The 16,115-nt window shown below is 32.3% G+C and overlaps 5 protein-coding genes across 5 annotated transcripts; all 5 read left to right on the top strand.

Moving 5' to 3' along the window:
* LOC104784333 (transcription factor bHLH100-like) lies at positions 1,541-2,679 on the top strand. The gene is made up of 2 exons (XM_010509374.2): positions 1,541-1,917; positions 2,232-2,679. The coding sequence occupies exons 1-2, from the start codon at positions 1,636-1,638 to the stop codon at positions 2,676-2,678; spliced, it is 729 nt and encodes a 242-aa protein (XP_010507676.1). The 5' UTR covers positions 1,541-1,635; the 3' UTR covers position 2,679.
* LOC104784331 (transcription factor bHLH100-like) lies at positions 4,541-5,679 on the top strand. The gene is made up of 2 exons (XM_010509373.2): positions 4,541-4,917; positions 5,232-5,679. Exons 1-2 carry the CDS (start codon positions 4,636-4,638, stop codon positions 5,676-5,678), a joined length of 729 nt encoding a protein of 242 aa, XP_010507675.1. The 5' UTR covers positions 4,541-4,635; the 3' UTR covers position 5,679.
* Positions 6,253-7,405, top strand: LOC104784330 (transcription factor bHLH100-like). The gene is made up of 3 exons (XM_010509372.2): positions 6,253-6,288; positions 6,599-6,643; positions 6,958-7,405. The coding sequence occupies exons 1-3, from the start codon at positions 6,253-6,255 to the stop codon at positions 7,402-7,404; spliced, it is 528 nt and encodes a 175-aa protein (XP_010507674.1). The 3' UTR covers position 7,405.
* LOC104784329 (transcription factor bHLH100-like) lies at positions 8,651-9,019 on the top strand. Its single transcript, XM_010509371.1, has one exon. It carries the CDS (start codon positions 8,651-8,653, stop codon positions 9,017-9,019), a length of 369 nt encoding a protein of 122 aa, XP_010507673.1.
* Positions 11,373-12,126, top strand: LOC109132721 (protein ORGAN SIZE RELATED 1-like). Its single transcript, XM_019245012.1, has one exon. The coding sequence runs from the start codon at positions 11,576-11,578 to the stop codon at positions 11,840-11,842; it is 267 nt and encodes an 88-aa protein (XP_019100557.1). The 5' UTR covers positions 11,373-11,575; the 3' UTR covers positions 11,843-12,126.

Raw genomic sequence — 16,115 nt, 5'->3', positions numbered from 1 at the left:
CTCACATTCACTCGTAACAACACAATTGGAATTGTGGGGTACAATGATAGTAGCTATAACTTGGATCAAGATAATGGTAGGAGTACCACCGGGCATATTTTCTATCTTGGTGACTGTCCTATTACTTGGTGCACTCAGAAGCAGGATACGGTGGCAATGTCTTCCTGTGAGGTGGAGTACATGGCAGCTACCGAAGCAGCCAAACAAGCAATATGGTTACAAGAACTACTTAGCGAAGTTACCGAGTCATCTAGTCAGATGGTTACACTTCTCATGGATAATAAATCAGCTATTGCTCTCACCAAAAATCCAGTGTTTCATGGGAGAAGCAAGCATATACTTAGGAGGTATCATTTTATTCGAGAATGTGTTGAAAATGAGCAGATTGAGGTAGAACATGTTCCTGGAACAGAACAGAAGGCAGACATCTTAACTAAGGCACTTGGAAAAATTAAGTTTAAATAAATGAGAGAGTTCATTGGTGTTCAAGATTTGAAAAAGAGTGACTTCAAGATTAAGGGGGTGAATGTTGATATAAGCTTGGAATAGCTTGAGAATCAAAAAAATATATTTAGGAGAAAAGCTAAATATACATATTTGTGTTAGGTGATATTTAAAATAAGTTAAGTTTTCTTTGAGGATTAGAAAATTTGTCTAAGAATTTTTATATATAAGGAGATACAGAAATATTGTATAACTGATGAGTTTGTGAGAGAAATTGTTTGAGAGAACTTTAGTTTTTTTAGTTAGTTTTTCTAAAATAATAAAAGAAAGAGTCTTTTATAAACAATTTTTGTTTTTGAGTTGTTTGATTTAATATAGACAAGAGTATAAGACGCAACGCAATGCGTTTGTAAATATGATTACGGAGTCACTCAATTCCACGTGATCTGCACGTGCCTCACAATAGTCGACGGCCACCAAACCCGTGAATCCACGTGTATCAGCAGCGTCTCTATCTTTTTCTTCCAGCTGCATCATATATAATGCTTTTTCTTTGTTTTTAGTTTAAAATTTAAATGTTGTTTTATATGTTATTTTCCTTAGTAACTAACATATGTTTGGAAATTTTGAGGATATACAACTCTGTATCTCTTTATAAAACATATGTACGTTCCTTTTGACATGTTATGTTGTTAACTAAATAATTTTGGTTATTAAATCGAATTTATAACACAAAAAAGGTATTTAGATTTGTTGGTTTAAAACTCATTATATTAGTTCACATTTTCACGTAATCTACGATGATAACCTTAATATAAACAATTATGATATTTTTTTCCAATAAGAACATTAAGATTCTGACAAAAATAAAATGAAGATTGTAATATTACCTCTATGTATAAAGTATAAAATGCATGAATCCGTAGGTCAACAGGTGATTCTTCGAAGTTCGAACATGCTCCTGCTTGAGGAAAAAGTGCTCAATCACGTGTCAACGCACGTCCCCATGTATCCGTGTGTGTATATATATAAATTGTAACACACATAAACAACACAGAGTTATTTCTATATATCCGTGTGTGTGTATATATATAAATTGAGACATAAATAATCCAACTAACTCACCAGCATAATCCCACCCGAAACAGCTTCTAGAGAGAGAGACAAAAAAAAAACAGTCTTTAACTCAAAATGTGTGCACTTGTCCCTCCATTATATCCCAACTTCGGCTGGCCTTACGGAGATCATAGCTTATATGAGATCGACGACGCAACCAACACGTTTCTTGATTTTCCATTGCCGGACTTGACGGTAGCTCATGAGAATGTGTTGTCGGAGAAACGTAGAATATTACTAGACAATCCCGTGGTGATGAGGAAGCTTAATCACAACGCGAGCGAGCGTGATCGTCGCAAGAAGATCAACACAATGTTCTCATCTCTTCGTTCTTGTCTTCCGCCCAACAATCAATCGGTAACCACTAATTCATACTATTATTTAATTTCTATACTTCTAAACTTAAGAAAAAAAAAGTCGTTTATTTTCATCTACAAATTTACTAAAACTAAACCATCAATAGAATTATATATATATCAAAATATCAAATGTTTTATTGCAAATTCTAAAACCATTCTTATCCTTGTTCTTTTGCTATAGTGATCTTGATAAGAATAGTAATATGTTATGTTTCTTCAAAGCAAACGAACCAAAATATTAAAAAATCGGCCTATATAATAATACAAGAAAATTAACTGAACGATGTGTACTTTTGTGTGTATCTCTTGCAGAAGCAGTTAAGTGTTTCGGCAACAGTTTCGCAGGCATTGAAGTACATACCAGAGCTGCAAGAGCAAGTTAAAAAGCTCATGAAGAAGAAAGAAGAGCTGTCGTTTCAAATCTCGGGTCCAAGAGATCTCGTTTACACCGAGCAAAACGGTAAGCCAGAGAAAGGGGTCACAAGTTATGCATCAACAGTTTCTGCGACTAGGCTCGGTGAGACCGAAGTGATGGTCCAAATTTCATCGTTACATACTTGCAATTGTTCGTTTGGAAATGTGCTGAATGGTGTCGAAGAAGATGGGTTGGTTCTTGTGGATGCTTCTTCTTCAAGGTCTCAAGGAGAACGACTCTTTTATACTTTGCATCTTTGGATGGATAATTGCAAACTGAATTCCGAAGAGCTAAGTGATAGGCTGTTGTACTTGTACGAGAAATGTGGAAATTCATGTAAATGATCAATAATTAATGATGTCATTTGTTCGTTTCTTGTCTTCCTTTAAAACTCCAACTACTTTAGAAATACTATATTATATGAACTTCTGCCTAAGCAAGAGGGTTTTATTTTTGGCAAAATATAAGCTTTCGTATATAGTGAAACAGACGAGTCTTTGTTGAAGCCATAATATTCACAACCTTCGAGGGAGAGAAAAATGATACAAATTCACTTATAGAGAAACCAAATTCAGAGGCGAAAGTTTTGGTAACGATTGGGAAGGATAAGATTAGGTGAATGATCAAATTTGGGCCTTAATTGGATAAATAATTTTGGCCCAGTTTGCTTCAGATTACTCACGTATCTTTTTTCTTTCTAATGTATCTCTTAATTCTTACCCTTATTTTTTTTTCTTTTGTAAAATGTAACCTAATATTGTAAAAGGGAATATAATAACTACTTTTCTGGGTCGACTGCATCAACGGAGCTGTAAAGCCTACCAAGTTGAGAACGAGCAGACCAAATGAAAAAGGAAACTACTTAAAACAGAAAAATGTTGAAAAACAACCAAATGGTCAAATAATAATACCAAAGAAATGCCAAATCCACGGGAAAGCATATCAACCAGTGCTGTTAGGTGCAATGCATCCCCCAAATTCAAAAATTGTATGATGAATGAAAATTAAAATTTCTTGTTTATTTATTTATTTTTGCTGGCACCACCAACTTGCTTTACTATCTCATTAAATTCGGCAAATGCTCTATTTATTTTCATTAATATTATCATTTTATATTGTTACACCAAAGATTTAAAACCATTAAAATTTAAAACCATCAACTTTGTTGTTCGTAGTGCGATACATAATTTTTTTGCAGGGAATTAAAATTGGCTAGTTGTAAAATTATATTAAAAATTTGTAGTTAATTAAATTGAGTATATAGCTTTTATTCCCCTTATTTATTTGTTTTCTGTTCATTATCTTTCGAATCAATTGTTCCTGCTACCTTTTTTTTTTGGAACAAAGTTTCTGCTGCCTAATTAATGAGAATTTCTTCTATTTTCCAACATAATTCAATTATTTTAGTTAATAGCCCGTATGAATTTTTAGTTGTTATTTTGATTTTAAATATTACTGTTTTATTTTTTGTAAGTTTGTGATTTTCTCAAGAAGAAGAATTTAGACAAAAGGACCTCCTTCCTTGGGTACTCCAAAAACAATGTACAGAAAAGTACATCAGCCTCCGGTCTCCGTCAACATACCTATAAACATCTAAATAGCTTTNGTATCAGCAGCGTCTCTATCTTTTTCTTCCAGCTGCATCATATATAATGCTTTTTCTTTGTTTTTAGTTTAAAATTTAAATGTTGTTTTATATGTTATTTTCCTTAGTAACTAACATATGTTTGGAAATTTTGAGGATATACAACTCTGTATCTCTTTATAAAACATATGTACGTTCCTTTTGACATGTTATGTTGTTAACTAAATAATTTTGGTTATTAAATCGAATTTATAACACAAAAAAGGTATTTAGATTTGTTGGTTTAAAACTCATTATATTAGTTCACATTTTCACGTAATCTACGATGATAACCTTAATATAAACAATTATGATATTTTTTTCCAATAAGAACATTAAGATTCTGACAAAAATAAAATGAAGATTGTAATATTACCTCTATGTATAAAGTATAAAATGCATGAATCCGTAGGTCAACAGGTGATTCTTCGAAGTTCGAACATGCTCCTGCTTGAGGAAAAAGTGCTCAATCACGTGTCAACGCACGTCCCCATGTATCCGTGTGTGTATATATATAAATTGTAACACACATAAACAACACAGAGTTATTTCTATATATCCGTGTGTGTGTATATATATAAATTGAGACATAAATAATCCAACTAACTCACCAGCATAATCCCACCCGAAACAGCTTCTAGAGAGAGAGACAAAAAAAAAACAGTCTTTAACTCAAAATGTGTGCACTTGTCCCTCCATTATATCCCAACTTCGGCTGGCCTTACGGAGATCATAGCTTATATGAGATCGACGACGCAACCAACACGTTTCTTGATTTTCCATTGCCGGACTTGACGGTAGCTCATGAGAATGTGTTGTCGGAGAAACGTAGAATATTACTAGACAATCCCGTGGTGATGAGGAAGCTTAATCACAACGCGAGCGAGCGTGATCGTCGCAAGAAGATCAACACAATGTTCTCATCTCTTCGTTCTTGTCTTCCGCCCAACAATCAATCGGTAACCACTAATTCATACTATTATTTAATTTCTATACTTCTAAACTTAAGAAAAAAAAAGTCGTTTATTTTCATCTACAAATTTACTAAAACTAAACCATCAATAGAATTATATATATATCAAAATATCAAATGTTTTATTGCAAATTCTAAAACCATTCTTATCCTTGTTCTTTTGCTATAGTGATCTTGATAAGAATAGTAATATGTTATGTTTCTTCAAAGCAAACGAACCAAAATATTAAAAAATCGGCCTATATAATAATACAAGAAAATTAACTGAACGATGTGTACTTTTGTGTGTATCTCTTGCAGAAGCAGTTAAGTGTTTCGGCAACAGTTTCGCAGGCATTGAAGTACATACCAGAGCTGCAAGAGCAAGTTAAAAAGCTCATGAAGAAGAAAGAAGAGCTGTCGTTTCAAATCTCGGGTCCAAGAGATCTCGTTTACACCGAGCAAAACGGTAAGCCAGAGAAAGGGGTCACAAGTTATGCATCAACAGTTTCTGCGACTAGGCTCGGTGAGACCGAAGTGATGGTCCAAATTTCATCGTTACATACTTGCAATTGTTCGTTTGGAAATGTGCTGAATGGTGTCGAAGAAGATGGGTTGGTTCTTGTGGATGCTTCTTCTTCAAGGTCTCAAGGAGAACGACTCTTTTATACTTTGCATCTTTGGATGGATAATTGCAAACTGAATTCCGAAGAGCTAAGTGATAGGCTGTTGTACTTGTACGAGAAATGTGGAAATTCATGTAAATGATCAATAATTAATGATGTCATTTGTTCGTTTCTTGTCTTCCTTTAAAACTCCAACTACTTTAGAAATACTATATTATATGAACTTCTGCCTAAGCAAGAGGGTTTTATTTTTGGCAAAATATAAGCTTTCGTATATAGTGAAACAGACGAGTCTTTGTTGAAGCCATAATATTCACAACCTTCGAGGGAGAGAAAAATGATACAAATTCACTTATAGAGAAACCAAATTCAGAGGCGAAAGTTTTGGTAACGATTGGGAAGGATAAGATTAGGTGAATGATCAAATTTGGGCCTTAATTGGATAAATAATTTTGGCCCAGTTTGCTTCAGATTACTCACGTATCTTTTTTCTTTCTAATGTATCTCTTAATTCTTACCCTTATTTTTTTTTCTTTTGTAAAATGTAACCTAATATTGTAAAAGGGAATATAATAACTACTTTTCTGGGTCGACTGCATCAACGGAGCTGTAAAGCCTACCAAGTTGAGAACGAGCAGACCAAATGAAAAAGGAAACTACTTAAAATAGAAAAATGTTGAAAAACAACCAAATGGTCAAATAATAATACCAAAGAAATGCCAAATCCACGGGAAAGCATATCAACCAGTGCTGTTAGGTGCAATGCATCCCCCAAATTCAAAAATTGTATGATGAATGAAAATTAAAATTTCTTGTTTATTTATTTATTTTTGCTGGCACCACCAACTTGCTTTACTATCTCATTAAATTCGGCAAATGCTCTATTTATTTTCATTAATATTATCATTTTATATTGTTACACCAAAGATTTAAAACCATTAAAATTTAAAACCATCAACTTTGTTGTTCGTAGTGCGATACATAATTTTTTTGCAGGGAATTAAAATTGGCTAGTTGTAAAATTATATTAAAAATTTGTAGTTAATTAAATTGAGTATATAGCTTTTATTCCCCNTTCGTTCTTGTCTTCCGCCCAACAATCAATCGGTAACCACTAATTCATACTATTATTTAATTTCTATACTTCTAAACTTAAGAAAAAAAAAGTCGTTTATTTTCATCTACAAATTTACTAAAACTAAACCATCAATAGAATTATATATATATCAAAATATCAAATGTTTTATTGCAAATTCTAAAACCATTCTTATCCTTGTTCTTTTGCTATAGTGATCTTGATAAGAATAGTAATATGTTATGTTTCTTCAAAGCAAACGAACCAAAATATTAAAAAATCGGCCTATATAATAATACAAGAAAATTAACTGAACGATGTGTACTTTTGTGTGTATCTCTTGCAGAAGCAGTTAAGTGTTTCGGCAACAGTTTCGCAGGCATTGAAGTACATACCAGAGCTGCAAGAGCAAGTTAAAAAGCTCATGAAGAAGAAAGAAGAGCTGTCGTTTCAAATCTCGGGTCCAAGAGATCTCGTTTACACCGAGCAAAACGGTAAGCCAGAGAAAGGGGTCACAAGTTATGCATCAACAGTTTCTGCGACTAGGCTCGGTGAGACCGAAGTGATGGTCCAAATTTCATCGTTACATACTTGCAATTGTTCGTTTGGAAATGTGCTGAATGGTGTCGAAGAAGATGGGTTGGTTCTTGTGGATGCTTCTTCTTCAAGGTCTCAAGGAGAACGACTCTTTTATACTTTGCATCTTTGGATGGATAATTGCAAACTGAATTCCGAAGAGCTAAGTGATAGGCTGTTGTACTTGTACGAGAAATGTGGAAATTCATGTAAATGATCAATAATTAATGATGTCATTTGTTCGTTTCTTGTCTTCCTTTAAAACTCCAACTACTTTAGAAATACTATATTATATGAACTTCTGCCTAAGCAAGAGGGTTTTATTTTTGGCAAAATATAAGCTTTCGTATATAGTGAAACAGACGAGTCTTTGTTGAAGCCATAATATTCACAACCTTCGAGGGAGAGAAAAATGATACAAATTCACTTATAGAGAAACCAAATTCAGAGGCGAAAGTTTTGGTAACGATTGGGAAGGATAAGATTAGGTGAATGATCAAATTTGGGCCTTAATTGGATAAATAATTTTGGCCCAGTTTGCTTCAGATTACTCACGTATCTTTTTTCTTTCTAATGTATCTCTTAATTCTTACCCTTATTTTTTTTTCTTTTGTAAAATGTAACCTAATATTGTAAAAGGGAATATAATAACTACTTTTCTGGGTCGACTGCATCAACGGAGCTGTAAAGCCTACCAAGTTGAGAACGAGCAGACCAAATGAAAAAGGAAACTACTTAAAATAGAAAAATGTTGAAAAACAACCAAATGGTCAAATAATAATACCAAAGAAATGCCAAATCCACGGGAAAGCATATCAACCAGTGCTGTTAGGTGCAATGCATCCCCCAAATTCAAAAATTGTATGATGAATGAAAATTAAAATTTCTTGTTTATTTATTTATTTTTGCTGGCACCACCAACTTGCTTTACTATCTCATTAAATTCGGCAAATGCTCTATTTATTTTCATTAATATTATCATTTTATATTGTTACACCAAAGATTTAAAACCATTAAAATTTAAAACCATCAACTTTGTTGTTCGTAGTGCGATACATAATTTTTTTGCAGGGAATTAAAATTGGCTAGTTGTAAAATTATATTAAAAATTTGTAGTTAATTAAATTGAGTATATAGCTTTTATTCCCCTTATTTATTTGTTTTCTGTTCATTATCTTTCGAATCAATTGTTCCTGCTACCTTTTTTTTTTGGAACAAAGTTTCTGCTGCCTAATTAATGAGAATTTCTTCTATTTTCCAACATAATTCAATTATTTTAGTTAATAGCCCGTATGAATTTTTAGTTGTTATTTTGATTTTAAATATTACTGTTTTATTTTTTGTAAGTTTGTGATTTTCTCAAGAAGAAGAATNATCTCTTGCAGAAGCAGTTAAGTGTTTCGGCAACAGTTTCGCAGGCATTGAAGTACATACCAGAGCTGCAAGAGCAAGTTAAAAAGCTCATGAAGAAGAAAGAAGAGCTGTCGTTTCAAATCTCGGGTCCAAGAGATCTCGTTTACACCGAGCAAAACGGTAAGCCAGAGAAAGGGGTCACAAGTTATGCATCAACAGTTTCTGCGACTAGGCTCGGTGAGACCGAAGTGATGGTCCAAATTTCATCGTTACATACTTGCAATTGTTCGTTTGGAAATGTGCTGAATGGTGTCGAAGAAGATGGGTTGGTTCTTGTGGATGCTTCTTCTTCAAGGTCTCAAGGAGAACGACTCTTTTATACTTTGCATCTTTGGATGGATAATTGCAAACTGAATTCCGAAGAGCTAAGTGATAGGCTGTTGTACTTGTACGAGAAATGTGGAAATTCATGTAAATGATCAATAATTAATGATGTCATTTGTTCGTTTCTTGTCTTCCTTTAAAACTCCAACTACTTTAGAAATACTATATTATATGAACTTCTGCCTAAGCAAGAGGGTTTTATTTTTGGCAAAATATAAGCTTTCGTATATAGTGAAACAGACGAGTCTTTGTTGAAGCCATAATATTCACAACCTTCGAGGGAGAGAAAAATGATACAAATTCACTTATAGAGAAACCAAATTCAGAGGCGAAAGTTTTGGTAACGATTGGGAAGGATAAGATTAGGTGAATGATCAAATTTGGGCCTTAATTGGATAAATAATTTTGGCCCAGTTTGCTTCAGATTACTCACGTATCTTTTTTCTTTCTAATGTATCTCTTAATTCTTACCCTTATTTTTTTTTCTTTTGTAAAATGTAACCTAATATTGTAAAAGGGAATATAATAACTACTTTTCTGGGTCGACTGCATCAACGGAGCTGTAAAGCCTACCAAGTTGAGAACGAGCAGACCAAATGAAAAAGGAAACTACTTAAAATAGAAAAATGTTGAAAAACAACCAAATGGTCAAATAATAATACCAAAGAAATGCCAAATCCACGGGAAAGCATATCAACCAGTGCTGTTAGGTGCAATGCATCCCCCAAATTCAAAAATTGTATGATGAATGAAAATTAAAATTTCTTGTTTATTTATTTATTTTTGCTGGCACCACCAACTTGCTTTACTATCTCATTAAATTCGGCAAATGCTCTATTTATTTTCATTAATATTATCATTTTATATTGTTACACCAAAGATTTAAAACCATTAAAATTTAAAACCATCAACTTTGTTGTTCGTAGTGCGATACATAATTTTTTTGCAGGGAATTAAAATTGGCTAGTTGTAAAATTATATTAAAAATTTGTAGTTAATTAAATTGAGTATATAGCTTTTATTCCCCTTATTTATTTGTTTTCTGTTCATTATCTTTCGAATCAATTGTTCCTGCTACCTTTTTTTTTTGGAACAAAGTTTCTGCTGCCTAATTAATGAGAATTTCTTCTATTTTCCAACATAATTCAATTATTTTAGTTAATAGCCCGTATGAATTTTTAGTTGTTATTTTGATTTTAAATATTACTGTTTTATTTTTTGTAAGTTTGTGATTTTCTCAAGAAGAAGAATTTAGACAAAAGGACCTCCTTCCTTGGGTACTCCAAAAACAATGTACAGAAAAGTACATCAGCCTCCGGTCTCCGTCAACATACCTATAAACATCTAAATAGCTTTGGGATGTTCATGCATCTACCTTTTTTCCTCGTTGCTTGCAGTAAAATATTTCTTAAGCTTTTATTCTTCCAGAAGTTTCGGTATAACAACTAAGAGAATCTGCATTGAGTATTTCTCATAAAAATTTCTCACTTAAAAAAGAAACAATAAAATATGATATAATATTTTATTATTATGAGAGTTTCTCATTGAGAACGGTTCTTATTCGAGAAACTTTCTTTTTTGTTTTGAAAAACTTTTATAATAAAAAATTATTATTTTTTATTTTAATAATATTTTGGTTAATGAGAAACTTGAAGAGAGATTAACAATGCACATGACCTAATCATAATCATGTACCTATAGATTAAACTTGAACATTTTACAATTTACTTGTTACAATGGAGTCTCACGAAAGCAATAGATTTTTATCAGCTTCTAAATTCACATAATGGATTACATTGTAGATTCTAAAAAGTTAAAACTTACTTATTTATTTAAAACTAATGAGGATGGTAAAATATGAAAAGAAGAAGAAAAAAGAGAGGCTAAAACAGTAATGACTCATTACAGACAGAAGGAGTAACAATTATGGTTGAAGCAACCAAACAAGAAAGAGAGTAAAAACAAGGCAGGAGTGTGAAATTAGCTGATTATTTGAATCAAGACATATAGACATAAATCACAGCTGTTGCCTGAAACCGGCACTTTGGAATTACCCTTTTTTGCACATTTCTTGACATGCATTTATATATCCTTCCTTCTAATCCAAAAATCTAACTCCCAATCCCTTTATTAATTAGTCTAACTTTTCTCAAGTGGGTTTTATTATTTCTTTATTTTATTGTAACTTGGGGTCTTTTTCTTACTTTGGACAGGGTCAATAATAGGGTGTACATACAATCATCCACAAAAGTAAAAAAGTAATACTACTATTACCACTAATCAAAAACATTAAAAAATATTATATTTTTTGTCAACATAATCATAAATACCTAAACCAATAAATACACATTTCACAAAATAAAAATATACTGTTGTAGTAAAAAAAAATCAATCAGGAAAAGTGTTGAAAATATACATATTTTGGATTGTCATTAAATTTTGTATTTACATCATTTAGCTATGAAAATTTTGAAATCTTGTTGGGGTGTCAAAATATCTAAGATATACATACATGTCTACATATATAGAGAGAGATAGACATTTCAACTTTCCCAATTGCCACTATATATAACTAGAGCCAGACACAAAAGGTAGAGAAGGATCTAAGACATTTCTATAAAAAAAAAAATTAGTTGGTAAACTAATGGAAAATGAGGGTTCATGATCAACGGCTGAGATTTGATGTCACACCCAAACCAATGGGTTTGACCGGAAGTTCTTTGATCACAGCAAGATCCGTCGCAGTTCTTCTCTTTCTCTCTCTCTTTCTTCTGATTCTTCCGCCGTTCCTTCCGCCGCTTCCACCGCCTCCGGCGACACTCCTACTCCTTCCTCTCCTTCTCATGGTGCTCCTTGTTTTCTTGGCTTTTTCTCCTTCTAATGAGCCCAGCCTTACCGTGGATTCACTCGACCCCTGACGTCCGCGACTTGCGCACCGTATGTACATACATATATGCATTACACCAAATACCTATAAGTGTGTTGATATGTGTATGTGTATTAAGGGCTTTTCGTTTCGTGCAAGTAAGATCATGCGATAGATCTCCGAGTTTTATTTTTAAGGACTTCGTGTAAATTTAGTGTTTAATCACTTTCTTTGAGCAATTAATTTTCTTTTTCTTTTCTTATTTTGTAGAAGAATTCTTTTCTTTTTTTTAATCAGTGTCACATTATGAATTAAAGAAGAATATTTTAAAATCAAGTCGAAGCTTTCTTGTTATATATATATACTGTATGTACGTATGAGTTTTATTTTATTTTTTCTTTTTCTTTGGACAAAGTACGTATGAGTACTTACTTATCTCTATTTCCTTCTTTTTTTTTTTTTCACTTTCTCTTTATTTCCATTTTTTTGCAATCCGAACTCTTTTTCGAGAAATTATATACTGACATCATTTTACCAAGTAATAAATAACTAATAAGAGTTTGTAATCGGATGTTACTGAATTGAACCAAATTTGGGTTTATTTCGGATCCAAACTGTTTAGCAAATAAAGCAAAAAAACAAAAAAAAAAAATCTTCATCTAATCTTGGAAGTTATATACGATGACGATATACTTTTAAACCTATATACAACTATCTAGAAGCGCTAAGTTATCAAGGTTGCATCGATTTCTGCGGAAGGTATAAATCTTCCTATCATGCGATACAATCGGTTTGGCGTGGCAAGTTCTAATCCTGGTAAAAAAAAGGAAGGAGACTGCGCTAGGAGCTCACCGACTTAATCCAAACGCAAAGAAAGAATACACCGTCACGAATAATTTGATTGAGGACATATGTCGTTGGGCGAAAAGCTTTGCATGTATTGATTTCAAACCGGTTCCCCGCCAATGTAATGAAGTGGCAGAGGCAGACTCTTTGGTCAAAATGGCTTCTCGACAAAAGGAGATCTCAAGACTCTATCACTTATGTTTATATTTAAATTGATTGCCACGTTCAAAAATTATGTAAATGTTTTCCAAAACATCATACATGCATTGTCCCGGTCTTCGTGGCTTAATGGTAAGGACGGGCTCTGGTTGCAAACACAATCAGAGTTCGAACCCTGCTGGAAGGAACTTTCTCACGAATTCTCGGACACCCACATGTGTATGGATCCTTGCTTTCGACCCATTTGAATACCTGGAAGAGGGCCTACCCATGGGTTGCCCTTTTCCCAGGAGATTAGTCTGGGCCTATGTAGGCTTAGGATTACCCCTGAATTAGCANAAAAAAAAAAAAAAAAAAAAAAAAAAGAAAAACATCATACATGCATTACTTAAAGAAAAAACAACGTAGAAACTAAATTAAACCAAAAATGGTCAAGCTGGGATGTATAAACTACTAAAAATATATAAACAAATCGAGCGAAAATATTGAAAATGATTGACTTGATAATATAGTATTTTCTGTCCTGTTTTATTTATAAGATGTCTAGGAATTTTTCTTTATTTTTATATTTTTTTGAAAAAGTTTTCTATACAAATTTAAATATACTAAACATTTTTGGATCATTTATATTGATATATATATATATATATATGTTTATATAATTGGTTGATTTTATACTAAAAATAAATTGTTTTTTATAAAAATGTGAAATATTTTATTATATGTATCTTTAGCTGAAACATCTTATAAAATGGAAAATGTGAAATATTTAATAATGTGACGCAAATTACTTGATAACTGCAAGTCAGTAACACCACAATTTGTAATAAGTACACTGTTTATCATATTACAGTACATTGATCACTTGTTTATTTAATATGAATGTATGTTTGTTTGTACAACTAGATTTTTCATTGGGTATGGTGTGGACCACACCTATGTTATTACTTATTACACATTGGAAAATAGGGAATCGTCCTTTGATGTCCGAGAGACAGACTAAGTGGATGCGCCATCTGGTCGTCATAAGCCATCGATCGACACACAATTAGATTCTTTTAATAAGGTCAAAAGTGAATTCTGATTTTTTTTTTTTTTTTTAAGATCTGTCTTATTTCTTAAGTTTGATTCCCCCTTCGTTTCCTTTCCCCCTAATTTCTTCAAAACGTAAGATTGCTACTCTTACTTTGGTCATGCGTACAGTGAACGTCGACTGTTAAAGTTGATGTACCAGAAAAAACAAGAAGCATGCTTCTTCTTCGTGTATCAGTGCAGTGTTCTTATCAATCAATTTATTCCATTTTTCAATTATACACCCAATAATAATTGTCTCCATACGTACTGCAGTGCATAGTATCGACTATTTGGTCTAGACTCTAAACCTATATAGCGACACTGGGTGAATTGTATCACAGCATATATATACAAGTGTTTAATCATTCTTATCGCTGTGCCAATATTGCTTTTTGCAAATGAAGAGAAGTTATAAATTTGAATTTGACTTGTACGTAGGCACGACGGCTGGCAGGTAAAAGAGTTGTAACTCATGATTGTGTAACGACTAACCAATATGTGAGCATTATCTTATGTTATATCATGAAAAATAGTTTGGGGATGCGCATTATCGTCGGTCTAATGATATAACTCATAGAAGAACTATGTAAAATTCAAAAAGAAAGAAGAATTGACTTCACAAATATCATGCATGCATCTATTCACACACTACGTTCCAACTTTCCAACAAGTGGATTTAAAAGAAACATTTTCAAATTAAATTTAATCACGAAATGGTGACTACATTTTATTGATGTTGTTATAACCACTCAAAATTTAGCTCTTCAACTTTGTAATCATCATCCATATGATATGAGATCATTTATCCGGGGGAATAGTGTAGGCGAGTTTTGAGACAATACACAAAACAGAAAGGAGATTTGACCATATTCAAGTAAGAAAAAAGGAACAAAAATAATTAAATAATCTTTGTCATCGCTTTATCGAAGGGTCTCTATCTATCGACAAAACAAAAAGCATACGAGAAGGCATTTAATTTGTCCACACAAATTAGATCCACTGCACCTATACATACAAGTGAGTTTGATAGCATACGTCTTGAAATTCTGCTCTTTATTATTATTATTATTATTAATTTTTTGTTTGGTCACGAGATTAAGGGCTTTAGTGACTCAATCGTAACCTTAGGGATACATTTCGAGAAAAGGGAAGAATACAAAAGGTTCGGATAAATTGTGTGTGAATAACGACGTTAAGTGATGATTACGTGACTCATCATATAATCCCTAGACACGGAATGTACTTGTTTTACAAATTCAAATGTTTGGACATTTGAACATTACTCCCTGTTTCAAAATAGACGATGTTTTGGTTTAGTTTCTTTTTACAAAATAATTTTTAATTTCATCCTATTATTAAAAAGATTTTAAAGTGTCAAATACATTTATAATTTGTATAGAAAGTTGTATTATATATATATAATTAAATTAAATGTTCAAACTGAGGGAATGCTAAACTAACAACTATAATTTTTAACAAAATAGTGAAGTATAAAAAATATGGATGATCAATATGAAAATATCTATTGATGGTTTTCTCTTTGATATTAATTTAAATCAAGATTGGTTTGATTCGGATATTGAAAGAAAGCGAGATATTTCTATGCATGCATCAATACCCGAATGAAACTAACCTTCATTTTACCCTATTCTATACTTAGTATCATGATTTTCGGTAATCATTTTTTAAAACTTAGAAAGGTCTTAATTGACCAAACAATATTAAAAATCTGTATTAAATTTTGATTTTTTTTTTTTAAAATGAAACAAATAATTTTTTACAAAAACATCTTATACTATGGAACATAGAAAATATATTGTCACATCTCTACAAAAGAAAAGAGAAGAGCTCGAGTCAATATTTGATGGGGTACGTTGGTATAAAAGAAGAACCTATGAGAGAAACTATGGAAAACAAAATGTAATATAGACAAGCAACGATGTTAAGATCCCGACTTGCCTAAGAAACAACCCTCAACACTGACACTATATACAAACAAACTTTTATAATTGAAGGAAAAGGAAAAAAAATTAATAAATAAAACATATTTTGTGATTAGCCGTTGAGAAAGACCTAAAATGGACAATCGCAATAAATTGGGTTAAATGTATATGGTGGAATAAGATGAAATAAATACACTTAAAACGACTTGATTTTCAGATTCAGAGTATCAAACACACTCTCTCCTATAAATTCACCAACCCCTCCTTACGGTTTCAGTCATCTAAATGCACATTAATGGAAAC

The sequence above is a fragment of the Camelina sativa genome, chromosome 4, assembly GCF_000633955.1.
Source record: "Camelina sativa cultivar DH55 chromosome 4, Cs, whole genome shotgun sequence".
Classification (NCBI taxonomy): domain Eukaryota; kingdom Viridiplantae; phylum Streptophyta; class Magnoliopsida; order Brassicales; family Brassicaceae; genus Camelina; species Camelina sativa.
This window is presented reverse-complemented; position numbering and strand designations above follow the sequence as displayed.

Bases quoted from the DNA above. Each gene is read 5' to 3' on its own strand.
- LOC104784329 (XM_010509371.1), top strand. From the start codon at position 8,651: ATGAAGAAGAAAGAAGAGCTGTCGTTTCAAATCTCGGGTCCAAGAGAT.
- LOC109132721 (XM_019245012.1), top strand. From the start codon at position 11,576: ATGAGGGTTCATGATCAACGGCTGAGATTTGATGTCACACCCAAACCA.
- LOC104784333 (XM_010509374.2), top strand. From the start codon at position 1,636: ATGTGTGCACTTGTCCCTCCATTATATCCCAACTTCGGCTGGCCTTAC. The intron at 1,918-2,231 runs GTAACCACTAAT...TATCTCTTGCAG, and splicing joins TTCCGCCCAACAATCAATCG to AAGCAGTTAAGTGTTTCGGC.
- LOC104784331 (XM_010509373.2), top strand. From the start codon at position 4,636: ATGTGTGCACTTGTCCCTCCATTATATCCCAACTTCGGCTGGCCTTAC. The intron at 4,918-5,231 runs GTAACCACTAAT...TATCTCTTGCAG, and splicing joins TTCCGCCCAACAATCAATCG to AAGCAGTTAAGTGTTTCGGC.